Source organism: Salvelinus sp. IW2-2015, unplaced genomic scaffold (genome assembly GCF_002910315.2).
Source record: "Salvelinus sp. IW2-2015 unplaced genomic scaffold, ASM291031v2 Un_scaffold4204, whole genome shotgun sequence".
Lineage (NCBI taxonomy): Eukaryota > Metazoa > Chordata > Actinopteri > Salmoniformes > Salmonidae > Salvelinus > Salvelinus sp. IW2-2015.
The window spans coordinates 54,809-80,510 of NW_019945475.1; the positions used below are offsets into that span (position 1 = coordinate 54,809).

The window sequence follows — 25,702 nt, forward strand, 5'->3', positions numbered from 1 at the left end:
GCTGATAAAGAATGCTATTGACTGGAAAGGAAGGACAAGTGAACATTGCCAATGTCTGACAGTTATGTGAGAGGTTGGAGGTAACTAAAATAGCTAAAATCATCCAGAGCCAGTTAAGTTCAAGTTTCTGTGTTAAACTACTTCTGAATGGAGAACATGTTTTGTTCTGATACTGTCTGCTGAATTCATTGGAAAGAAACCGGAGGACGGTTTGTCGGATACCTCCCGTAATCCGCCCACTGGCCGGAACCACACAGACACAACGAAAAAGAAGGAAAATTCGTTATAACAGACAACACTGACCAAAAACAACATGTACCTTCACACCCACACAACATCCTTGTTTGAAATCCAAGATTCAGTTAGACAGAAAGCACAGGAACAACCTGAGAGAACAATCCTGCCATTTTATCACAGACAACAGTTTGGGGCATACTCAATAGTTTGAAGATGCACCTTCGTCTTCTCTCCTTTACACAAATAAAGGACATACTGCCACTGTAGTGTATTGAAATTAGTTCAGTGTATGGTGGGTACATTCCTTCACTATTACCACTGAACTGAACCCACTGCTGTGTGTGTGTGTGTGTTCTTGCTATCTGTACATACACATTCCTCTATAATGACCTTGATGTACACCAGCTGTGCTTAATGCACGTTAAGATGAGCCGTAAGCATGACACACATGTGAATGTGCACACCACACGTGTAATGGAACCCTTCACGCTGCGCTAGAATAACACTAGCATCTATCATTCTCATTAAGGCGCCACACACACACCTCATTTATTAGCCTTCTCAGGGTATAATAAACACACTAATAAGGAAAGTGCTCGCTCGCCCCCTCCACCTCCAAGGAGAGACTCATTCTCTGCTTGTTCCGACACCTGGGACTGCAATCAACCCTGCTTCCACCACCCTTCCATTCAGACACCGGCTGCCACGGCAACAGAGCAGCCACTGTGTTCCCGATGACGCTCTACGGTCCGAGGAGTGTGTCCCTGTCCCGGTGATAGGCCTGTTTCTCACTTAGCCCCAACCCACACTGGGAGAATAGATCACAGCAAGGCACCGCTTCAGAATTCATTAGGGTGGGCACCTTGGGAGAACGCATTTACGTCTCGAAAGGCTCGGCCGGTCACAGACACTTCCACTGATTGTGTGTGTTTTTGTTTGAAAGGGGGGGCGACTCGTCGATGGAACTACACCAAGCCAAAGTAGTAGTGATGTTTTTATGCAAACACTTATGCATCGTGTACCGGGATGCTCCGCACATATCAATGGTGTTTGATATGGCTTTCTGGCTCAGTAAGGGTGATTGGATGAGGAAGGGAAGGAAGAAAAGGATGGAGAGATGGAAATGAACGAAGGGAACAGGAAAGAAGAGAGGGAAGAGGGATGGAGAGGAGAGAGGGATGAAAGTAGTACCTTCAATGGGGTTGACGGCCTCCGGTAAGCTGTCCAGGGGAGGGTCCAGGAGGGGCAAATGAGGTGAGAAACGGCCTGAATACCACTCTCCTGCGGGACACCTCACACACGGACACACACACCATCAAGGTTACCATAGAAACTTCTCTCTCAGAGCCTACAGGGTCTTTCCGCGTCTCAACCAGCAGTAATGAAGTGGTTTACAGAGAGTAGGGAGCGCTCCTCCACCCTGACCGCCGTTAACCCTGTTCCAATCTTGAAAACCACCTGAGGACAAAGACCGCTTTTTTCTTTCCAATCCTTTTTTCTCTCTCGTTCTCTCCTTGTAAGAAACACGCTGTCTGTTAAGTTGGCCTTGTTACCCGGCTCATAGGGGGATGGAGGTGTTCTCCAGAACTGAAGAGAATAGATATTACAGGTAAAGAGCTACGGATGGGACAAACACTGCATCTTTGAACACTGGCCTTTGGATACTGGATGAAGCGTTATGAAAGCTTAGTTCACAAAGAACATTCCTCATCAAGAGTTAGCAAATTATTAGAAGTAGTTACTACACAGAATTCCTTTTATCTTTCATTGGTACAAACCAATGCCTCTTTCTTCAGGCATAAAAAAGGGCAGTTGTTTTTAAAACGGCATACTAAATCACCAAGGACATTCTTCATCGAAATCAAAAGCTTTGAGCTAACCTTCCTTGCAGATTTTTATTGTTATTTTTTCCATTAAAATAATGGACTTCATGGAAATATGAAGTTGAAAATAAGTGGCATTTGCTCTATGGCCTGAGGCAGTATTCAGAGGGAAAATACAAACTATAAAAATGACCTTGAAAGGCTGCCTGTTTTAATGTCATTGTTGGGTAACAGAAATAAAAATGGCCTCTTGAACCAGTTCCAAGCTGGTGCACTACAGCGTAGGAGACAGTAGGTACTACTGCAGAGATACATTTGGAAACTGTCACTCTTTTTCTCAGTGCACCTGGCAAGAAGCCTTTGGAAGCTGGTACTCACACAGAGAGCTGGGGGAAAGAGGCTCTATGACTGACAGACATCACTGGGCGTGTCAATCTTCTCCATCACTACATGTGTGTGTGGTGAGTGGTGAGTGAGTGAGTGAGATGAGTGAGTGAAATGGGAAGACATGGTGAAGCAGCTCTGTATACAATTATATTCTCGCTTCACAGTAGGAGGTGATTCAGATTGTTTGTGTGGTGGACAGATGAGATGTAGTGCTGGTTTTGGGTAAACAGCAGTGAGGGATAGCACTTCACACGTGTGGAGCCTAGCCCTCTCTCTTTCTGTCTTTCTCTCTCTCTGTGTGCCCTGGGCTGGCCTCTACACAACAGGCCCCTTGGCTCCACCAAGGCCCCAGACGCTACACAGCTGCACTCCAGTCCTGCGGTGACGACCACACAAACACATGCACACACACAAAAAGCCAACCACCCCCCGAAATCCGTCTGGGCAGGCGAGGGACGCAGTATATGTGTGTGTGGCAGTATGTGTTGTGTGTATGTTCCTATGTCAGTGCATGTTCTAACTGTGTGCACCTGTGTCTACTCCGTAATCGACCAGTGTTGAATATCACCATTCTAAGAGGGCAACTTGTTATCAACATTTACGATTGACTGATGCACTTCCTGCCGTAGTTGGATATCATATCTGTTGGCAGCAAGACATCTCAGATTTAATACTTGGGACAGCCGTGCCAGAGAACTAGTGAGGGTGTTTCAGGGTTAGGAAGGTTTGAGCCAGCTGAGGAAGCAGTTTCCTGCCTTGACAGCTGTGTCGGTTTATGTCCCACTGAAAACCGCTACTCCATAACGTGTTCCAGGCAGGCCATTTGGAGGTCCAGCGCTACCTGCTAACAGTGCTAGTAATTACACCCTGAGAGGCTGTAGGCTATATTGAGTGTGGAGTAATTATGCTAGCGGGTGTGTACTCTGAGCAGTGGTGGTGTTTTTTGCAATTACTACAAGCGAGATAGTCTGGCTTTGTAAAATTGTATTATTTTTTGTATTGGATTCAGTGTTTTTATTCAATCAAAGTCTGAGGGGAAAGTGAAAGATGTGCACTATAGCGTAAATGGTGGCAAATATAAAAGTGGCCTATGGGACGGAAAATGTCGACTTCAATTTGATTCCTGTCAACAATTACACAGCAAATTCGGTTTACACTTGGTCTAATGACATGTCTGTAAACAATTAGAATGCGACAAGTGTAGCTGGTCAAAACGACATTTAATGTATACTCATGTGGAATGTCTGTAGACCATCGCTGCGACTCTCGGTGTCCCTTGTTGCACAGACATGAAAAAGTGAATGTCCCTGCGACTGTCGCAAGGTCCGTTGTCGTGGTTACTGGGCTGCTACAGCAACAAATCTAAACGTGACAAGAAGATGCCGGAGTTCTTAAAATTCACAGACAGAATGACCTACTTTTATTTCGTCACACTCACAACCGTAAGCAATTTTACCTTGCAGGTAATGATGATGTTGTGTTGGGTTTATTTTCCTCAATTAATAAAAAGTAGGCCTGCGTAAGTTCCGACGTCGCAGCTATAAAGTTAACGTTACTTCTGTTCATATTGTAAACTGGCTAGCCAGCTAGCTATTTAGCCAACAAGCTCGCAACGAACCAAATCATTGTTTTTAGAAAGTACCTTTGAGTTGCTTGGCTGACGTTTTTGTGCTTATAATTTTTCATAACGACAACGTCAAGTTTTGATGTGGACGAAAATATATATGTTCATTATGTCACAGCGACAACAGTCCACAAACATATCGATAGACCCAACTGCAAACCAGCCTTTAAGTAACAACGCAACAGCAAGGCCGCAATAATCTCAATTATAGGAAGCGGGACAATTTTACAACCAATTGGAGTGCATAAATCCTTTATCTTTGCAGCTCAGGGGACACAGTCAGTAGGAAGAGGGAGTCCTATATTGGGGCAGTTTGTGTGTTTGCACGCGCGATGTGCCTAGAGGCATTCAAGAGAGAAAGGCGCTGCTGCTAGAGAGCATGCGATTTTTACCACTGACAGCTTTCCTGAAACCTTCAATGTGCCTCATCTAATCCTCCCAAAAAGAGATGGTGGGAAGCATGAGGAGACGGTTGATAGAGGGAAAGAGACCGAGAGGGAGTGGGAGAGAGATTAAAATATATTCAATTACTTTGAGTTTAGTCATCGTGGGCCTGGGGCCTCCAACGAAGTGCACCTCCTTRGTCYTCTCCAGGCTTTCCTGTTTCGCTTGGCTGGGCTGTTGTGCTTTGGCTATGGTTGGGGGGCCGGTAGTGAGGGCCTTGGGGGTGGAGAGGGCCATCCCACAGGCCTGGGCCGCCCTGGGGACCCCAGGGACTTCCTGGACCTGGAGGTACCAGCGCAGCAAGAGAGGCAGCTGGGACAGCATGCTGGCGTTGTGGCTCTGGAGGGATCTCTGTGGAGGAGGTTGAGGGGAAAGTGAAGATGGGGGCCTGAGTCAGCTAAGTGATTCATCAGAAGTGTCATCTGCACTGAACCAAGAGCGCAGGTTCCACCAGGCTGATCCCCTCCACTCATCACCCCTCTGGAGATGGAGGAGAGAGACAGGCACTAAGAAAGGCAAGGGTTGGGAGAGAGAGAGAGAGATGGACAGCTGTAGAGGGGTGTGTGTGTGTGTGCGTATGTTAGTTATTCTATCCTCATGGGGACCTAAAATCCCCACAAGGATAGTAAAACAAGAAAATGTCTCCCTCTTGGGGACATTTCCCACATTCCCATGAGGACAAAGGCTATTTTAAGTTTAGGGGTTAGGTTTAGGGTTACAATTAAGGTTAGGGTTAGAATTAGGGTAAGGGGCTAGTGGTTAGTGTTATGTTAAGGTTTAGGGGTTGGGGAAAATAGAATTTTGAATGGAAATTAATTGAAGGTTCCCACAAGGATAGAAGAACATAATGTGTGTGTGTGTGTGTGTTTCCAAGAGAGAGAGAGAGAGAATAGAGAGCAAAAGAGAAACAGACAGAGCATAGAAAGAGGGGACAGTAGATAAAGCCAAGGGTCTTTTCTCTGGCTCTCTGTCCTGTGGATCTGTGGATAGACAGCAGTGGCTGTGTGGGAGAAGAGAGGAGACATGCTAGGCTGAGTGTGAAACTGGAAACCACTGGAGCACAGCTGACCTCTAAGAGTCTCATTGTGAGAACTTCACTTAATTCCAATCCCAGGCTATACACGCTGGTGAGGAGAGATGGAAGAGAAGAGGAGAGAGGTGTGCAGAGGAGACCCTGTTGACCGCTTGGCTCCAAGGCATAATAGATCGATAACTAACACCCCGTGGTGGCATCTCATAAAAACCCAAACACTAAACAAAATATGGGAAATCTATAACTAAAATGTTCACAGGAAAATTCAGTAGGGGCAAATTAAAATAACTTTACAAACTAACTTGATGATGAACTACAGTAAGTGATCGGCAGCAAATCTCATCCTTTCAACACCACTCTCGCAGCCTAATTTCTCATATCCGAAATTAGGCTCTGTCTCCATGACAAATGACATCATTTTAAAATCAGCACGTCGAACCAAGCATGATCCCAAAGCCGGTTCATTGAAATGCATATCAACCAACTACATTTAAAATAGACCTATTTGTCATTGTGGTGCTATCATCCACAGCCAGGTGGACCACTTTGAGAATAGAATCTGTGCGACACACACACACACACACACACACACACACACACACACACACACACACACACACACACACACACACACACACACACACACACACACACACACACACACACACAGTCTTAAGAAGGCACTGTTCTGCCTGTTCCACTGTATAAAGCCTCTGTGGGTGTACAGGTACCACCTGATGAGACATTCAATGTAGAAGGGTGTCATGCATCATTTCAGAGGCCTTCATAATACGGTCGACATGGCAACAGGTTTAAGTACTCAAATGAGGTAGCGGTGATGACAGGGACAATAGGGTAATATGCTACTGTTAAAATAAAATGTGCCACACACTCAGAGCTACCACTTGTCTAAAACTGCATGGAGACTAAACAGGCCTGGGAAATGCAAGTTACATCAAGCTGAGAAACACGATTGCAAGAGAAGTGTTGGTAGTTTACATATTTAGTGACCAGCAGAAGGGAGGCTCGGTCCGTGGAATATAAATCAAGTGCATAAAGCAAGAACTCTGTAGCCTGAGTCCCAGATCTGTTTGTGCCGTTTTGCCAGTGACAGCAATGGAGTTGGAAAGACAGCACAAACWGATCTAGGACTCAGGCTAAGAGTTCTAGACTAACTTCCCTTCAAACATATAACTAACAGAAMCTTCARGGGCCTTCCTTACCARGTATTGATGGATACAAGGCAGCAACACCACATCAGTCAGAGTGAAGTACAGCCCCTCGGCAAACACATGCTCCAGCTGCGGCAGCTCTGTGGTCTTCACTTTCCTGATGTCAGAGCTCTCCCTAGTGGCCGTGGACGGAACTGCACCACTATCCACATACAGCTTGGCCAGGGCTGCTCGGAGTTCTAGCCCGTCGGCGGACTGCGAATCCTGGGGCTGGGTGATGTCTGTCCCTTGGTCCTCCTGGAGGTCCTGAGACATTTTCTTCTGGTTCTTCTTCTGCTGCTGGAGCTTCTGCCGGCGGATCTTGTCATCGTTGTGCACCTTGACGGGCTCGCCTAGTGTCTTTTCGAGGTTGAGGAGGGCAGAGGGGAGGTGCAGGGATGGGTTAGTGGGCTGCCGGAGGTGGGCCTCCACGGCCGAGGGGATACTGAGCTCACACAGCCTGGTCCACTGGCTCACCTATAAGGGAGGAGGAACATGCATTCATTTTGACTAATATTTGTGGCATTGGTGAGTTGTATTTTTATACAGCAGTACTGTGTGTCCAAGACAACTAGTAGACAAGTTTATCCCATCTTATTCACTAGCTCATAAAAAAAATCCCTCTGGGAGAATATAAGATTCAATTGGTTTTCCAATGGGAAAGCTCCTACAGATGTGACAATTTAATTATGCCTAAAAACAAAAAAGAAACAAAAACACTAATGTCATGTATACACAAACAGAATCATTCATAGTTTTGCCAATAGCACTGCATGCATATCATAATAATTGAGTGTTGCCCCTTACCTCAGCGCAGGCCTTCAGACAGGTCTTCTTGAACCCTAGCAGTGATGCTGCATCCTTCCTTCTGGGGTCTGCCTCACAGGTCCTGTCTATAATATGCCTGAGCACCACAGCCAGCCCGGCCCTGCAGTATCTCCCAGTCTCATCCAGTACGGCGGGGAGACGGCAGCCCCTCACCAACACAGGCAAGTCCTTGACATGGACCATCGAGACAGCTAAAGACTTTGGTACCTGTCRAAGAAATATTGTTRTTACACATATTGATGTTGACATGTATTCATTCACCATCACTATATTGTGTACTATAGTTGACKGAAACATGCTCAGTAAAGTTTTTCCCAACTTCTTTGCCTGTCATTACTGTCTACAACGCAAAGCAAATCGACAATGACAAACCTGTGACTTCCAGGATTGTGAGCTTTGTGTGTCAGGCTTGGCAGAGACGAGGAAGACTTTGAATGACGTGCACTCGCAGAAAGACAGGAGGAAGAGCGGATGGAGGTGTGTAGGGGAACAGAGGGCTGCTCGTTTTGGGAGGATAGTTCCAGGTAGAGACACTCTGGTTGCTGCTCCTCATGTGGGTCTGTCTGCGTCATTGTGACAGGAGGTACTGAATAGGTTGAATATTGGTGTCAATCAAACCTGTAAACACGACAAATGGTATTGTGGCAACAAACTCTGACCAAAGTTTGCTGACTAAAGTCAACTCCATACATCTCAAGATGATGTCTATATCGTGAAGTAGAGTTTAGTCTGCTAGACTAAAGTTGCTAGCTAAGACTTGCATATGCTTGCATATCCAACGTTAACTTAATTTACCTACTGTTAGCTAACGTTAGGTAGTAGCTGTCTAGCTAGGTATACATTGAGCTAACGTTAGTGCTCTACATAGACAGTATAGCCACGCTTCGTTTCTGTTTAGGTTCTGACTATCAAGCAAACTATGATACACTGAAATTAGCTACTTACAGAGTGTCATGTGAAGCTCACTGTGCACGTGTTTATGTAAGCCGTCACTTCCTCAAGTAAGTTTCCACGTGTAACAGTCAATACAGACCGACTGATCAATGATACATACATTCAAATACTTACCACAATTAAATGTAAACATTGTATTACAAAATATTTATACACTAATAGTTATAGTGGCGTATTTTGAATACAGTCTAGATAATCAAAATATGCTACGGGTAATGTCGAGGTCCGTGCAACAAATTAGCTTGCTTGTTTCTTCGGATGTATTTAGTGGATGGACAAGAATGCCGCTAGGAAATAAAGGCGTTTCAGCTACATAGCTCAATGCCACTTGTTAAGTTACTGTAAATATTTACGTGTCATAATAACCACATTAGTGTGAGAAATACACGTTAAAGATATTTGAGAGTAAGGTAAGGTAATCAAACATGACGAATCTCAACTAACCTTTGCTACTTACTAGCTAGCTAGCTACTTGACTAGCTACCGGTTTCCCAACCAAGGCTAACGTTAACTTAGCTACTTGGTATACTAGATAGCCAACTGGACACTTGCGACGTTCAGAGACAGTCACGTACAAGTCAGATTTCTTACCTAACAAGTACATGCAAGTTAGTGTAGAAGCAGTTGACCTTTGTGTCAATAGTAACTAGTTGGTTATGTTTTCTGTCTAGCTTTGCCATCCAACATATCACTAAAGTTACTCACTAGCTGTCAGATTACCAATTAGCCAGTACTATATTTATCAACTGGATGAGGCTAAAAACAGGTAGGCCTATAGTCAAAGCCTATGCCTATTCTACATATCCTTTATATCTACAGCTCAGTGTGATCATGGCTGCATCTGTGAGTCTGGAGTTGGACCCTGTCTTCCTAAAGGGACTGGGATACCTGCACTCAAAGAGCAAAGACTCTGTGGATAAATCAGAGCTCTGCTGGACAGTCTCTATCTGGCAGAGGGAGTGATTCCTCTTATCGCTCATCACTGAAGGTATGGACTACTGTGGCTTAGTTGGTAGAGCATGGTGCTTGGCAGTGACAGGATTGTAGGATCGATTCCCAGGACTACCCATACGTTTATCAAAAATGTATGCTCACAGATGACTAAGTGGCTTATGATAAAAGAGCATATATTTTTTTATACTATATGGCATTCATTCACCTCTCTTCAGAACATGATGTTGTCATCATTTTACAGGCTTGTGTGATTATATTCTAATGATGTCATCATATGGGTTTTGACAGTAGTCCAAAGGGAATCCATAGACATACATGATTGAGGTGTAAAATATGAACCTTACCTAGGCACCTGTGTTCTTGCTTTACCCGTGTCACTCGTTATCATTTCAACATCCCTTCGCTGCCGCTTCTCTCTAGTTCTTTCAGTCACTCCCAACATTTGTATCCTGGAGAAGTAGCTCTAAAGCCCTGTGTTAAAAATAAAAATATTTTGTCACATGCGCCGAATACAACAAGTGTAGACTTGTGTCTATCAACAGGAGGTGGAGGTGACGAAGGTGTCGGTGTCCAAGATGAGCATAAAATAACAGGACTCTAAGTCCTCCTCCAGCTCCTCCTCTTCATCTAGCAGCAGCAGCAGCAAGTCCAGCAGCTCAGAGAAGAGCAAGAAGGAGGTGGAGAAGAGGCCTTCAGAAAAGGTACAAATGAATGGATGCTGTGCCTGAGTAGGGATAGGGATTTTTCATGATCTGGTAGTTTGTTCCAGAACCAAACCAGTACTGCAAATCATGGAAAACATAATTCGTCGTACATAATGTTATTACATAGAATTTTAAGACTTCATCCATATTCCAGTAATTCCATTCCTTTTGTTGAGACAATCTGGAACCAAACATGTATACACAATTATCCACTGTACATACATAATGTTATACATTGGATACATAATTGGAGTAATTTATTCAGTGTGACATATCTTCAGTTTGTTGAGATGACACAGAAGTAAACTGTCACGTAAAGGTCATACGTCAACATTTTAGTATGAAATCGCCATTTGTTGAGGTCGAAATAGACATACCACCTACATATCAACTTTATAACCTTCCTAACACCTTATATAACCTTCCTAACACCTTCATAACACCGTTATTAACCCTTATAGCACCTCCCCGTTGTCTTCCAGGTGAGGGTAGAGCCAGGTGAAGGACCTGAACCGTCTAAGAAGCTTCGCCTGGAGCCCAAGCAGCAGGAGAACCGCTCGTCCCCGTCACAGTCCAGCCCTTCAAAGACATACCCTTCAAAGACATACCTCTGCCTGACTTCTCCAACTTCGACGCAGAGACCAATGCTGACGACTTCGCCATGGAAATGGGGCTGGCCTGTGTGGTTTGCAGGTACGTACCCGGAGGTTTTTGAATGTCACCTGGGTCGCAACTGAAAACGAAAAAGTCAATATAGTKTTTTRCTGTTTGTCCATTTTTTCKWTTTGGTGCCTAATGAACACTACGTCTAACTCTTTCAGTGATGAATGACTGTATGTACTGTGTGTAATGTATTTTCATTGATAAATAAAATCAATCAATTAATCTATTAGTTTCATTTTGATGACCTCAGGCAGATGACGGTGACATCGGGCAACCAGCTAGTGGAGTGCCAGGAGTGCCACAACCTCTACCACCAGGACTGCCACAAGCCCCAGGTGACGGACAAGGACGTCAACGACCCGCGCCTGGTGTGGTACTGCGCCCGCTGCACCCGGCAGATGAAACGCATGGTAAGAGATGGATAGACGACCAAGTCATCCTGGCTGAGTCTGAAATGGCACCCTGCTTCTTACARAGTGCACTACTTTTGARCAGATCCCTATGTGCYCTGGTCAGAAGTAGTGCACTATATAGGGAATAGATTGCCATTTTGGACGCAAACCATGTGACCAATACTTATAACAAYGGGTGTATTCAGTGAGTTGAGACCTTCTGAAGGTTGCAGATAGAAATGTAATGAACAGAGCTGAAACGATTCCTTACTCTACCTGACAGACAATCATCTATTTTCTACACAATACATTTCTATCTGAATGTTCTGTAATGTTGCACACTCCCAAAAAGACTCCAGTTGAATGGGTTCTTATGCTGTTGTTGTTTTTCCTGCCAGGCCCAGAAGACCCAGAAGCCTTCACAGAAGCCGACACCAGCCGTTGTGTCAGCAGCCCCCGTGGTGAAGGACCCTCTGGTGAAGAAACCGGAACTCAAGGTCAAACCCGACACATCCAGCACCTTTCAGGCCTTCAAACGAACRGAGGTGAAGGTAAGCATTACAACACCAGAGCTGCATATTTGAAKTACAAGTCATATTTAGGTAAAAATGACATATTTCAATAACATATARCTTGTCTAATGCAACCTGATCATGTAATACCCAGACATTATACAACATTACATGGCATACAGTGCAATAGCCTTTTCAAAGATGGCGGACATTCAGGTTGAATGTAAAGACAAAATGTATATATGTTGTCATGCAAACTGACCATGTGTGTAATACCTGGACATTATACTAGGGGAAAGGATCAGAGTCGTTTTGATGTGCTTAGGAGTATTGCATCTCTAACGCTTGTTTCTTTCCCTCCTAGGCTTCTGCAGCAGTATCTGCCAACCCCTCCAGTAGCAGCGGCTCCTTGCAGTCGGGCAGCGGCCTCACAGGGTGGGCCGCCTTCGGGGCCAAGACCTCCGCTGGCCCTGGCGCCAGCACCAAACCTGGCTCCTCAGGGCCAAGTGGAAGTAGCAAGACCTCCTCCACCTCTACCCCCCCTGGCCAGAAACCTGCCGGACTCTCTGGGCTGGCCAGCTCTAAGACGGGCGGAGGACTGGGCGGCAGTGGCTCCAAGATGGCGATCGGAGGAGGAAATGGAAATAACGGTGATGGTGGAAACGGCTCCAGCTCTGTGCCTCTGAAGCCTCCTCCACCTCTGACCCTGGGGAAGCAGACCCTAAACCGGTCCTCCAGTGGGGAGAACAAGTCTGGGTCTCCCCAGTGGGTCTCAGCCCAGCCTGGGAGGGAACGGCGGAGGGTCTGGGGGCAATGGAGCAGGGAATGGGACCGGTAACGGGTCGAAGGCGGCGGCTGAAGCGCCAGGGGGGGGCAAGGCGCCCACATCCCAGGAGTCTCAGCTCACGCCATGAAACGCCTGCAGATGGTGAAGAAAAAAGCTGCTCAGAAGAAGCTGAGAAATGAATGGAATGGGAGAAGTAGTGAGGGAGGAAGAGAAAGAAAGAGATTAGTGTGTAGTAAGATGTTAGAGGTGGAAGTTATGAATGGGAGGAGTGCCAGAGATTGAATTAACTGTAACATGGATGTAACCTAATCCAATTGAATACTTGAATTTCATTGATGTATGAAATGCTGCTGGAGATACTGTTAGTGGCTATAATGTGCCTCTTCGTTCTGTTGAAACTCAGCCACGTCACAGAAAATTGAATTAACAAGTTTGTTTTGGGTTTTGGGGGGGCAAAATGTATAAATGTATTATTTTTATGACATAGTAGAATTTTCTTTCTTTTTTTGTTGATAAATCTCAAAAGTCTGAAAAGGACATGAGATCATCAGCAGCAGTCATGAATGAACAAGCCGTTAATTGAACAGGATCACGCACCACTGATAAAGACTCTTTATTCATCACTGATGAGTGATCTAAAATATACATATTACATGGAGGAACTGTATAACTCTAAAATGCATTATCTCTTTCAAAATACATTTGCTTGACATATATTAGAATAATCGTTATTTTCATTGGGACAACACACATTCACAATATAAATTCATCAACACTGCAGGTGGCAATACTAAGTGCTCAGCACAATGATAGCTTCATTCTTAGTGCAAAATGCATATATGCAATAATCTTAACAGTCATGATCTTTTGATAATGACATTTTCTGGTCATTCTTTTTTTTTATATAGACAGACAGATTACAGTAAAACCCTATCCCAAATCAACCCTACGCCTGTGGAGATTTGAGAGGATATGGTATAAATCTACCTTGTCCTGATATGCTAGCTGGAACTATAAAATGTTTCAATCTCCATAGGGCCAGTTTCCTGAACAGAGATTTGGCCTAGTCCTTGGGAGTCTCTATTAAAATTGCATTTTAGTCCAAGACTAGGCTTAATCTGTGTCTGGGAAACCTGCCTGTAGGGGCTAGGAGTCCATTTGGGATTGGGCCMRCTTAATCCCAATCTATTCCTTTATGCGTATGACATTTTGCCGAGGTAGTTGGCTGGGACGTAGCCCTTCTGTCCGTTGGCCTCGGCCAACCACCAGTCCTTGTTGCCTCCCAGGTCGCTGAACTTGAGGATCCTCACATGCTGGTTCTCCTGCATGGTCAGCTCCTGGTCACAGCGTGCCTGGAACCCGTACACCGCATAAAACTGGAGAAACAGACAGAACATTCACGATACAGCAGTTATTGTACCATGCATACAGTACACAGGAGGCTGATGAGGGTGGAACGGCTCATAATAACGGCTGGAACAGAGCAAATGGAATGGAATCAAACGCCTGGGAACCATGTGTTTGATTTATTTGTTACCATTCCACTAATTCCGCTCCAGTCATTAGAATGAGCCTGTTCTCCTCAATTAAGGTGCCACCAGCCTGTGTGATGTAGTGGAGAAAATGTTAGGTTCATGTTCCTCAGAATCTGACCCCAAACTAATTGGTCAAGTGCCCCAACATACAGTTATTTACTAAATTCATTTGAAATACAATCTGAGGAAACTTTTAAATCCAAAACGTGTCAAGGTATTGSTTAATTGCGATAGCACAGCGTATTCCATTGGCAAAATTTGCTGTACGGTCTACTGAATTCAGTGTGGTATTTCCTTAATTCACCAGTCGGTGMCACTGTTAGTCCATACAAAAGAAGATACAGACCCCATCACAACTGTAGTCCCAAACCCACCATCACCAATATCCATTTACAATCTATATTAACCGCCTCATATTCTGATGGAGGTCAAAAGCGTCCTCCCAGGTCGCAGCAAACCAAGACATAGTAAGAACAGAGCCTMCCCAGCGGCTGCTAAAGGGACTAATGTTGAGTGACAGCGCTGGTGTCGTATAAATGTTATTCACTCCATATAATCTCTATGCGAGATGGAAGTGTGACCCTAAACCTATCAGAGCCAGACTTAACAGGCACAAACACACACCGCCCCAAGGCTTCCAACAGGCCTAATAGTGTGGGTTTTCAAATCATCTGCACTATAAACCAGCACACTTAACTTTTTACTGCTCCATGCAATAACCYCCCTCATATTTCATACCACGACTCTGTCATACCACGGCGGTCATAGCACGGCTCTGAGGAGGCCTTTACAGGCATCACTATAAGCTAGTAAAGATACATTGCTTGCTTAGTTAAATCCTTTTTGTAGATTGTTATATTAGCTTGTGATCGATGTATTTCCTGTGCTTTGCTTTCAAAGCAAAGATATCAAATTGTACATTTTGACGTGTTGTTCAGCGAATGGAGTTCGCCATTCTATCTATTGAGATGTTATGTCAACTATGTAAAGCCTACTGAAAGGCACACCTAAGCCCTCTGTTTACTCTGAGCCCTGACACTGAACCAGGATCGGTCCTCCATTTCGTAATGCACCTGTCCAGTAGACATATTTACAAGTTTATATATTGCTGCTGGGCTGATGACAGTGGATTGCTCAGTCAGATGGAACGAGTAAATAGGTATTTTAACGTCATAGATTTAGCCGGTGGTAATTGTGAATAGACACTGGCTGGAATGCGGATTTAACCAATCAGCATTCAGAATTAGAACCACCCGTTGTATAAAGATATATTATGCTACATAGTGCACCGCTTTTGGCCAGAGCCTGTATAAAGAGTAGGGTCCATAAGGGTTCAGAAGACCCTTCTTTAACCCAGTGTTACCCCACCTGCTGGTTGTCTGGCTCTGCGTCCCAACCCTGGCGGATGTCTGGCTCTGTGTCGCCCTGTAGGCTGGACGGGGTGGAGCATCTGTCAAGCGAGGTACTGGAGGTGTTGTAGAGGCTGAAGTTAGGTATGCTGCTCCGGCTCCGTATGCTGTTGTTCCTCCCGCTGCCCGACACAAACAGGCTGAGGTTGTCAAAGTCCTCGTCCAGCACCACGATGGGCTGCTGGGGCTCTGTGATCCCCGTACCCTGACCTGGTCGACCCTGATCCCTGTTGGGGTTGTACTGCTTCAGGAAGGATGAGTACACGTAACCCTGGGTGCCTGGGAGAGAAGGAGAACAGGGGGATGTTTGTGTCTGTCAGACATATCTGGGTTCAAATAGTACTTGAAATCTTCCAGGTGCTGTGATGAATGTGGGCTTGAGCCTGCCTGGAGTGCCAGATGGGCAGGGTTTTCACTTTACRAACTWTTCCATTGATTCACATAAAGTATTTGAAAGAAAAGACTATAGGCTGCTATTCAAATCAAATGTTATTTGTCACATGCTTCGTAGACAACAGGTGTAGACCAACAGTGAAATGCTAACTTAAGGGTCAACAATGCAGAGTTAAAGATAAGGAAAAAAATACGTCTGTGAGGTGCAGCTAGGTGCAGGGAGGCTCAAMAAATGCACAGGTGGTTGGGTTGCATGTGAATAGGGTTCTTTGTGAGACTGGGTGTACTGTGGGTAAGTCACAGGGAGATCGGTGTCACTGTCAACGAATGAAGGATGAAAGAAAGAATTGTGTGATTGCGCGGTCCATAAACTGCCTCTAAAACGAAGGTTTTCTTAAACCGGGCGTATTGTTGCAATGGGAAATAGTAGTTTTGTTTACTGCATCGGTAGCATTAATATCGACCATATAATAAACAGCTTCTTATGAAGACTAGTAGTCCCAGTGGATGAAACAAATCTGTGAAGTAGTTTCAGAATGCAGTCGGTACCGAGAAACACAAACACACACACACCTCACAACACACACACACACACACACCACACACACACACACACACACCACACACACACACACACACACACACACACACACACACACACACACCACACACACACACACACACACACACACCCACACACACACACACACACACACACACACACACAAACCTTTCTACAACTCCTTGCAAAAACTTGGCTGATTTGAGCCTTGTTATTCTGGAGTACAGAGAAGCGCGGCAGGCATCTCCTTTCTCCTCTTCAGCCTGTGTTCTCAATGCCCCCAGGGAGAGGCTTTGTACTCTAAGTAACTCTGCTTACAGCGAAAGGCGGCTCGCCGCAAACAACTGGCAGGCACTCAGTGCTAGATGCGTACGGTGCGGAAAATACATGTAACAAACTCTTTGAGTTGGCCTTGTTGTGAGGCAGAAACTCTCTAGAGAGTGAGAGACAGAACGAGTCGGTGAGGTTAGTTTGTTCCAAGTATCACCGTGACATCACAGTCAGAGGCCTCTGGGAATTTCCCCAGCAGGCTGGCTGACTGTCAGCTGTGGTAGGTTAGTAATCAGGAAGTGAGATGTGTATCTATCTACAAAACCCGCCACAGGACAGAAGAGCTCGGAGTTTAGTTCCACAGTATGGAGGGGGATGTTTGTCTGGAGTTAGGTCATGTAGATCAGACCTGTAGGATGATGTACTACAGTACCCATAATGCAAAAGACACACCTGTACAATGGACATAAACTGAGAGCATTATGTCTACATTACATAGACCTTAACGGTTGAAGTAGTGAATGAAACATCCTCTATTTGGGCGGTCCATCACCGCTAGTTTAGATAAAAGTGCAATTACAATTTTCTCATACAGAACAAACATTAGGGCTGTGACAAAATCTGTAATATATTTGTTCCATGGCATAAATGAAAACACTTAGCACATCAAACTCTTTGGTCCTTTTAAAAACCCGCTGAATGTCAAATTAATAAATGTGACTGGATGTGTTTCCAACATTAAGCTGATTTCTAAAGAAGTTCAATCCGCTTTGTGTTTTGTTTCCTTGCCACAATAGTTACGAGCATCACCATACCGTATCGTTCGGCACTAACAAAAATGGCACAGATCCAATAACTAAGCCACTGTAGCAACATGAGACAGGATGATCCAACAGCGTCACATCACAATATCCAACCTATGATAATGAACTTACTGCCAGTGTCAACCAGCCAGCGGCCCCGGCTCCCCAGGGGGTCTGTGCCCTCCAGCAGGCCCACCAGCTCCCCCTCCAGCAGGCTGACATCCTGCTCCTGACACCCGTTACAGTTCCTCTTCAGCTGGTACAGCCTGTCAGCTGGATACTCGTCCAGCACCCTGGTCCTGTTGCCCTCTGTCTGACGCTGGATCTCTGGGACCTGTGGAGGGGGAGAAGGGAGTTAGGGTGATATGAGCCGAGTCATCAGTGTCCCAATGGGGGAGTGGGGAATGATCGCTAACGAGTCCCTTGGGTTGGTGGGGATGGGTCTCAGGAGGGGAAGGTGGTTCGAAACCCATCCAAAGGAGTCTTGCGCTGTTCAGATACAAGCACATGTAAGCGTACGCACGTACGCACACACACATACACAAAAACACACAGTTTGTCTTGGGGGAGTAATAACTGGAGTAGCGCTGGGGTTGCCAAGCGCTCTATTTAATCCCAACCCAGAGAGCTCGGCAGAGTCTGGTGGCTCCGATAACTTCTCCAACATTGTTCTTTAATTGACTTTTAATTGGTTCAATTAAACAAATAAGAGAGCCAATCCTGGAATAGGAGGTGAGGCTGTGGGGTAATGCTGCTTTTACCTAGAGCCTACTGGCATTATGCAGATAGCTGGCTCAGTGAGGATGCTCCAAGATGTGTTTGTGCTGTCTTACCAACTCCTAATGTCATTGGCATGACAACAGCTACACAGCACAAACATATCTGGGACCAGGCTAGCCTTTAATTACCTTAGCTTATCACATACTGTAGTAATAATGGGGGATACATTGAGGCAAGTCCTTCCAGCTTTCAACCATGTTTTCTTCCCAAACTTACAGCTAAGATTTTCTTTGTTTTCTCGAAGCTGACTTTGCGTTCTATTAGAGTCTGTGCGTTGTCCTTGACGAGAGTCAGGTTGTTGAGCTCTTCCATGATGCTGCTTTGGACTTCACTGATGTTGGACAAAGGAGCCTGGACAAATCAAACATTTAATCATACTTTATCATACTTCAATGTGTGGTATTTTGCATMAACTCACAACACACTGTGTCCACCACAAATCCTTTCCCTTTCATACTACAAAATATATTGCTGTTCAATTAAAGTCGCCCCTCTATTTCACCACACAAAACTCCACATAAACCACCTATCGCCAAATGCACCTCTGCTGTCCCACTCCCTCCCTCCCTCAATCTCCCTTACTCCCCCTTCCCGTCCTCACCGGTAGTTGCTGTATGGAGGGTGCGTGGTGGCAGGCCGTGTCCATCAGGCCTTTCAGCAGGGTCACCAGGCAGAGGACACAGTTGGACAAGATAGTATGTGCGGCCATGTTGAATCTCTGCAGCTCCTCCACCAGCTGAGCATTGAGGGCTGCRTAGTCCCGCCGCGCCGCAACCTGTCCCTGTAGAAACAAACAGATTTAAACATTTTAGCAAAGACCTTTATAGCATTCTGAAATTGTCATATTTATTTAACATTTATGATTTTTTTATTGTAACAGCTAAAATAATTCAGTTTTTAATGAGAACTGTTATAATGCTGAAAGACCAATAAACTAAACTCTCAATAGCAAAATTATGTTTCGGTTTTAATATTGTCGCTAAAATGCTATAATCCCTAACTAAATTAGCTATTTGCGGCTTCAATATAACATTTAGGTATGTTCATTCTAATAGGTTAACGGAAATTGTTGCTAGGTAACATGATCGCTGCAAACGGAATCCTTGTTGAACTCACCTGGTCCTCGGATACAGGTGATGGAGAGGAGGAAGAAGAAGAGGCAGAAGACGTGGAGGAGGAGGAGGAGGGAGAGCGCTCCAGGCGGCTGCAGTAGTCCAATAGTTTGTCGTAGCGTTTCTGGATGAGTTTCTGCGGGGCGGCGAACATGCCTTGGAGTGAGGAGAGGGGTGCCAGGACCAGATGTGCCATCCTCTCTTTCTGAAGGGGTCATATAGGGAAGCAATGATGGAGAATGAGTGTTTTTCCATACATTACATGAATCTTGCCCTGGAGRCAGCTCTGCAGAGTGGTCACTAGCTGACACAGCCACAAAGTCATAMAATCTGATTTGAAACCTAACCTTAACCCTAACCTTAACTACACTGCTAACCCTAATGCCTAACCCTAGCCTTGAAGACCAAAAAGCTATTTATTTTTTTCATACATTTTTACATTATAGCCAATTTTGACTTTGCAGCTGACCCATCTAGCGGACATCGTTCAGTTCTGCCTTCAGGGCAAGATTCATGACAATAAACATCAACCTGCGTTTTTGGTGTGAGATCACACAAACATACAGGGAATCGAAATACTGTAGGGCATTTATTTTGCATAGATTACAAAATAGAGGCCCTTGTCTCATTATATATGATTGTGGCTGTGGGAATCAATCAAATGAGGCACGAAATGGCCTACAAATTGGTCTGTCGCAAATAGTTCTGCCATCTGCACTTTAGTTTGTATAATCTCCTCTGAAAACATCTTGCYTTGCACAATTCGAATAATGATGTGCCTATTTCGAATAGTAACAAAAGGCATCATAATGAAACTCGTTGATACAAAAGAGCACCCTTATTCTCCACCCAGAGGGCAGGTGCGTTGCAGTTTCAGAGGCTAGTTGCTGTATGAGCTGTACTGAGCTATTAGCGCTGTTAGCTATTAGCGCTCATTAAAGTCTCTGTGGGCCCTCGAGTGGCTCCTCATCCTTCACTGAGAGCACCAAGTAACACAAAGAACTCTATTCAAAAGGCTCGTTATCTCGGAATGAGCAACAGAAAGGAGGGCAGACGGCAGAAGAGAGGGGTGGGGGGAGACATTAAGCGGGAGAGAGAGACAGAGGAGTGTGAGGAGAGTGCAGTTTTAGAGGGGTAGAGGGAGAGATGAAATGTTTCACCAGGCGGGAGTGGAAGCCGAAAGGTTGACTGACAGGTCACTCACTCACTCTGACGGAGGAGTGGAGAGAGAGAGAGGGAGCCGTGTAAGCGCAGGAGGGCACAGCTAGGGCAAGCAGGCCCCACAAGTGAACAGCGTCCACGGAAGAAAGGATAGACAGGCTGACAAGCAGGAGAGAGAAGAGAGGAGAAGAGCCGGTGGCCTGAGAGAGATGGAAGACGGAAGAAAGGAACAAATAGTTAAGTTGTCAAAAAGAACACACAGCTCCTCGACAGGAAATAGTTTGTATTTACTGTGAGAATAGGGTATCCAAATGTGGAGTCAAACTTACAAAGTGCTTGTATGGGTTGTTGCCGTTCTTCAGGTGCTGAGTACCGTTTGTGTCTATTTTGTCTGGATCCTTCATGATGTCCTCCAGGTCTGCAGCATTCTGGACCGCGACACCTACCATCTCCTACACAACATGTAAAAGACACCGTCACTATTGCTTTCCATGGGTACTACTCCCTTATGTCCATATTATTCACTGGAACATTGAGATTGTCTACACCACCTTATTTGTTCTGAATATTAGGACATTTTCAATCCATCCATCCATCAATCCATCCATCCATCCATCCATCCATCAATCAATCCATCAATCAATCCATCCATCAATCCATCCATCCATCCATCCATCCATCCATCCATCCATCCATCAATCAACCATCAAACCATCCATCCATCAATCAATCAATGGCTGGTACATGATTACCTGTATGTGTATCAGGTAACAGTGGACGTTCTTGACTAGTTGTCTCACTGCTTTCTCCAGACTCCTGAACAGCTTCTCCTCCTTGTCGAACACCTCATCTCTCACCTAGAGAAGAGGGAGGGAGAGAGAGAGACAGAGAGAGAGAGAGAGGGAAGGAAGGAGTTTACTCAGTGGTTCAGATAATATTGACCTTTCCAGCTCCTTAGACTAGTATTTACTTTTTAATGAAGGCAGTTTGTTCTATTGATAACCTCAAGACAAAAATAGGTTTTACACAAATGTCCCCAAGTTGTGGTTATGTCATTAACACATGAAGTGTATTTACTCACATTCATATTATAGAACTTAGTGTAGAGTGGGAGAGGTGTAKCAGGTAGWTATTTACCTGTGGCTCCACACCTGTGAGGATCTTGAGGWATCCTGTGAGCCTGTCAGACTTCTTCCTGATAGAGTGGATGCTGAACTTATTCAGTTTACCCATGAGTGTCCCCCCATCCTCCTCGGTCCTCTTGTACTTCATCACTACAGCATGACAGAGAATCAGATGTAAAGGACAAGACCAAGTTGGAGCCACACTGTACAATTAGGAATTAGAATACTAAYGTTAAAAATAACTTCATCGGMTCTCTATGGTTGAAGCACTAAAGGGGTCCTGACATTTAGTAATGGGATGTAAAGCATGGTAATAACTGCCATACAGTATAATACTTGAATTGCTTCCAATCTTAACTACAATGTTCTGTGTTCTATAAAATGTTCAATGTAACAATGGTTTATGTCAGTTCTACACATGTCTCAGACAGTGTATTTAGAGCGTGTGTAGGTGATATCTACATCACACATTTCYYCATCTCAGACTATAGCATATTTAGAGCTGTACCGATGTCCTTCCTCCTCTTGAACTCGTTGATGTTGACGTTGATGATCTTGGCGGCGGTCAGGGCCTCCTGGAGGGGCCTGTTGTCAGGGTGGTCGCTGGGCGTGGCCTGCCACAGCTCCCCGAGCAGCAGAGGGTACTTCATGACCCGCTGGACCGGCTTGATGAGCAGAGAACCCATGTCCAGCAGGTTGGGTTTACCCCTGAAGACCACCACACAGCTTGATGTTAATAATAATGGGACTACACTAGAGGCAAAAAAAAGCTKTCTGCAAAATTCTGCCGATTTTTWACAGAAATTGCTGCGGAAAATTGAAAAAGATCCCAGCAGATTTGTTTGGGTTACACATTATTATACAGTTAATAACACATGCTAGAAGAGTTAACATGTTAGAGCATGGCACTTGCAACGTCAGGATTGTGAGTTCGATTCCCGGGGCCACCCATACATTAAATGTATGCATCCCATGACTAAGTGGCTTTGGATAAAAGCGTCTACTAAATGGCATATATTATTATTACGATTACACTGACAATAACACAGGATGATACAGTTAGTTACACATAATTAGTCTGTCAATTTTATTATACATTTAATAACATTGTTATACTTAATACTAATTTAAACCACTGAAAATCAATATAGATATGAGATACCTTTTGATATTATAGTGTAAATTATTCAAAAATATTCTTACAAGAACGATGATACAAATCTGGTGTACTTACTCTTGGTCGTATATCTGCCTGCAACGAGACACAAAGTCATTGGTTTAATAAAAGTAGTTATGGCCAACAGTATAAATGCCTCTTTGGGAGGAAATGCTTAGTYGATGAATGAGGGGGAAGTATCAAGCAGTGACTCACTTCAGTGATAACACACAGSTGATGAAATGTTGCTTTATTCCTTCCTCTTTCTCATAGGACTTGAGTAAAGAGTTAGCGTCGTCGTGGTGATAGCAGTAGATTTTATAGACGTCCTCCAGCGCTGCTTTGGCCTGAATGAACACTTCCCCTACGGTGGGAAAACAAAACGTGATACATTTGAATTAACCAGTATTAAATCCGTCAACCTGAGTGGCTTATTTAGAAATGTGGCATATTATAATGGCAGTATGGTCAAAACAAGGGTCATGTTCATTAGGTCACTCAATGGAAAACGTTTTTTTTGTTTGTTTTGAAAACGAGAATTTGCCTTTCTTACTGGACCAGGTAAGTCCAGGTAGTCCCCTCCCTGTTTCAATCCATTTCATTCACTAAGTTTCCCTGATGAACACGACTCAGGTGACTGAGGTTAAACAGAGGTCAGAGGTCACCTACCTATGACTAGTGCCTCAGGGTCTGGCTCAGCTGTGGCCTCCTGCAGCCGGTGGAGCAGCGCACCCGACACCTCACACACTGTCTCCATGTTAGTAAACAGACGATCCACGTCCACCACCTGGAGCCACACACAGAGAGAGACCTTTTAGACACATAGCCAGTCATACATATTCTTCAATGTTCTGTAACAACCCTATAGCCTATGTTAGCCTGGCATGATCTCCCCCAAGTGTAGATATCCCTATTGGGGCAGTGGCTATCTTGGGAAGAGCACACGCCTGATATTCGCTACACTGGTGTCAGAAGTGGGCTGTGTGCAGTTCAAACACCATGCATCGTCTTTTGAAAATCACTTCATAAACCAACTCTGCCTGAATAACGAACAATACAACATTCACTACCAAGCAAGGTAACACAAGGTAACCACCCCTCTGTATCTCTGTAAGCAGATGATATCACCCACTGAGTACTCTGTCTACTTCCTCGTTACCTGTCTGTCTCTGAGGGGCTTGACCACCTCTCTGATGCAGAGCTCCAGGTCGGTGAGGAAGTCCCTCTCCGTCTGCACCAGCTCCTGGATGACCTTYGACCTGCGGCTCATCTTCCTCAGGCGGACCTCCGCGGGGTCGAGGGCCGGGGAGGCCAGGATCGACGACAGGGGGGACAAGGGYGCCATTTTCTCTTAAGACAGGCACAGGGATAAGTTTAGGATGTGTGTTGGATGGCAAGGTTTTCTTCTATGCAGAATATACCCAATGGGCACAGAAGTCAAATGAATGTCTAGTCTATGTTGCTTCAACGTCATTTAATTGAAATGACGTGGAAACAACATTGATTGAACCAATGTGTGCCCATTGGATAGTCTCTGTCTGAACAGATAATGTACAAAATATGACATAACACAATAACATGGTGAGACATGACATGATCATTGACACAATAAACGTGTTAACTACACATCATATATCTACACATCAATTAAAATGTGAGATCTGTTTAAAAAGGGGCCGTATCAAACGATCTATTCCTGCATTCACTGGCAAAGTAAAGAGAGAGCATACATGTACAAGAGCCCTATGCATGAAGTTGTATTTACATCCATGGGCACGGTATGTAATGCATGAGAAAACATCCATCTCTCCTGACTTCAACCCTCCCAACCCTCTGCCAGTGTTTCACGCTGATCTAATTGTTTAGACTGAACTCCGACCAGCCCCCATTAGCATGCCTGTCAGGTTCCTCTCCTCTTTATTCATCCTTTCTTTTTTCTCTCTTTTTTTATCGCCCTGCTCCCCCTAATCAGTCCCTAGCTGGCAGTCCTTTGCATGGCGGGTGAGGAGAGAGAGAGAGAGAGAGAGAGAGAGGCGTTTAATTATTAACCAGTGTGTGGTCTCTGGGACTTTAAACGGAAGTGTGAACATCCAGAATATATGGACACGTGTCAACACCAGTGTTACTACTGTGCTACCACAGCCTAAACAATGTCTAGGTGCCTGCCACGACATGGTCGGCGCTTGACGTTCTCTAAAGTCAATTCTTATACATTATCTATAAGATTGTTTTTTATTTTAACACAATCTGGTTCAAAATTGAACTAAAGTATCATTACTGGTCGTCATAGAGTGACATAGCTTTTCCCCGAAAAAGGCTACACAATACACTCCTGACCTGAAACCAATATTTCATTTCAGAAGGTTTCAAATTAGGTTAAGGTCAGGGTTAAGGTCAATGTTAAGGTCAGTTTTTTTTCTTTCGTTTGTCATTTTGCAGGTCAGCAGTGTCCTTTTAGCCTCTCTCACTTTACCCAGACAGTCAGTGTGTCTCATCAGCAAAAACTCACCTCACCTGTCCTTCGCTCTACTGCATTACATCAGGTGTTGTCACGTCACTTGGAATGTAGACCTTCAGGCGCAGGTTGACTTTTATTGGGATGAATCTGTCCTGGAGGCAGGGCTGCAAAATTGACTATATATTGTAAAAATCTTGACATTTTTAAAAAACTTATTTTAAGGTTAGGGTTAACATAACGGTTAGGGGTTAAAATACGATTTTACGACTTTGTGGCTGTGCCAGCTAATGATTACTGCAGAGCTGCTCCCAGTACATGAGTCATCCTAATAAATGACAGAGCAAGTAGTCACTGGTCTCCTTACAGAAAATGAGGTTAACTATGTA

At 44.7% G+C, this 25,702-nt stretch overlaps 3 protein-coding genes across 3 annotated transcripts in view; 1 reads left to right on the forward strand and 2 right to left on the reverse strand.

Moving 5' to 3' along the window:
* The window catches only part of gstcd (glutathione S-transferase, C-terminal domain containing), a 44,239-nt gene extending 35,684 nt beyond the window's left edge, over positions 1-8,555 (reverse strand). The window contains 7 exon segments of the mRNA XM_070441535.1: positions 1,429-1,461; positions 1,464-1,518; positions 4,603-4,866; positions 6,772-7,236; positions 7,567-7,794; positions 7,960-8,057; positions 8,060-8,555. Of these exon segments, the coding sequence (XP_070297636.1) occupies positions 1,429-1,461; positions 1,464-1,518; positions 4,603-4,866; positions 6,772-7,236; positions 7,567-7,794; positions 7,960-8,057; positions 8,060-8,159 (1,243 nt within the window). The 5' untranslated portion in view covers positions 8,160-8,555.
* Positions 8,556-8,861: 306 nt separating this feature from the next.
* On the forward strand, positions 8,862-13,015 carry ints12 (integrator complex subunit 12). Its single transcript, XM_024143629.2, is given in 11 exon segments — positions 8,862-8,951; positions 9,361-9,489; positions 9,491-9,529; positions 10,038-10,196; positions 10,682-10,756; positions 10,759-10,892; positions 11,113-11,272; positions 11,653-11,805; positions 12,131-12,519; positions 12,521-12,669; positions 12,672-13,015. Coding segments are annotated over 10 exon segments (1,539 nt in total). The 5' UTR covers positions 8,862-8,951; positions 9,361-9,372; the 3' UTR covers positions 12,836-13,015.
* A 135-nt stretch (positions 13,016-13,150) lies between these two features.
* Positions 13,151-24,293, reverse strand: arhgef38 (Rho guanine nucleotide exchange factor (GEF) 38). Its single transcript, XM_024143628.2, has 14 exons — positions 24,018-24,293; positions 23,528-23,645; positions 23,075-23,222; positions 22,937-22,954; positions 22,211-22,410; positions 21,716-21,852; positions 21,331-21,435; positions 20,908-21,030; positions 19,422-19,622; positions 18,907-19,086; positions 18,522-18,656; positions 17,658-17,859; positions 15,457-15,776; positions 13,151-13,929 (listed from the first exon to the last, which is right to left on the reverse strand). Exons 1-14 carry the CDS (start codon positions 24,201-24,203, stop codon positions 13,747-13,749), a joined length of 2,256 nt encoding a protein of 751 aa, XP_023999396.2. The 5' UTR covers positions 24,204-24,293; the 3' UTR covers positions 13,151-13,746.
* Between the last annotated feature and the right edge of the window lie 1,409 nt (positions 24,294-25,702).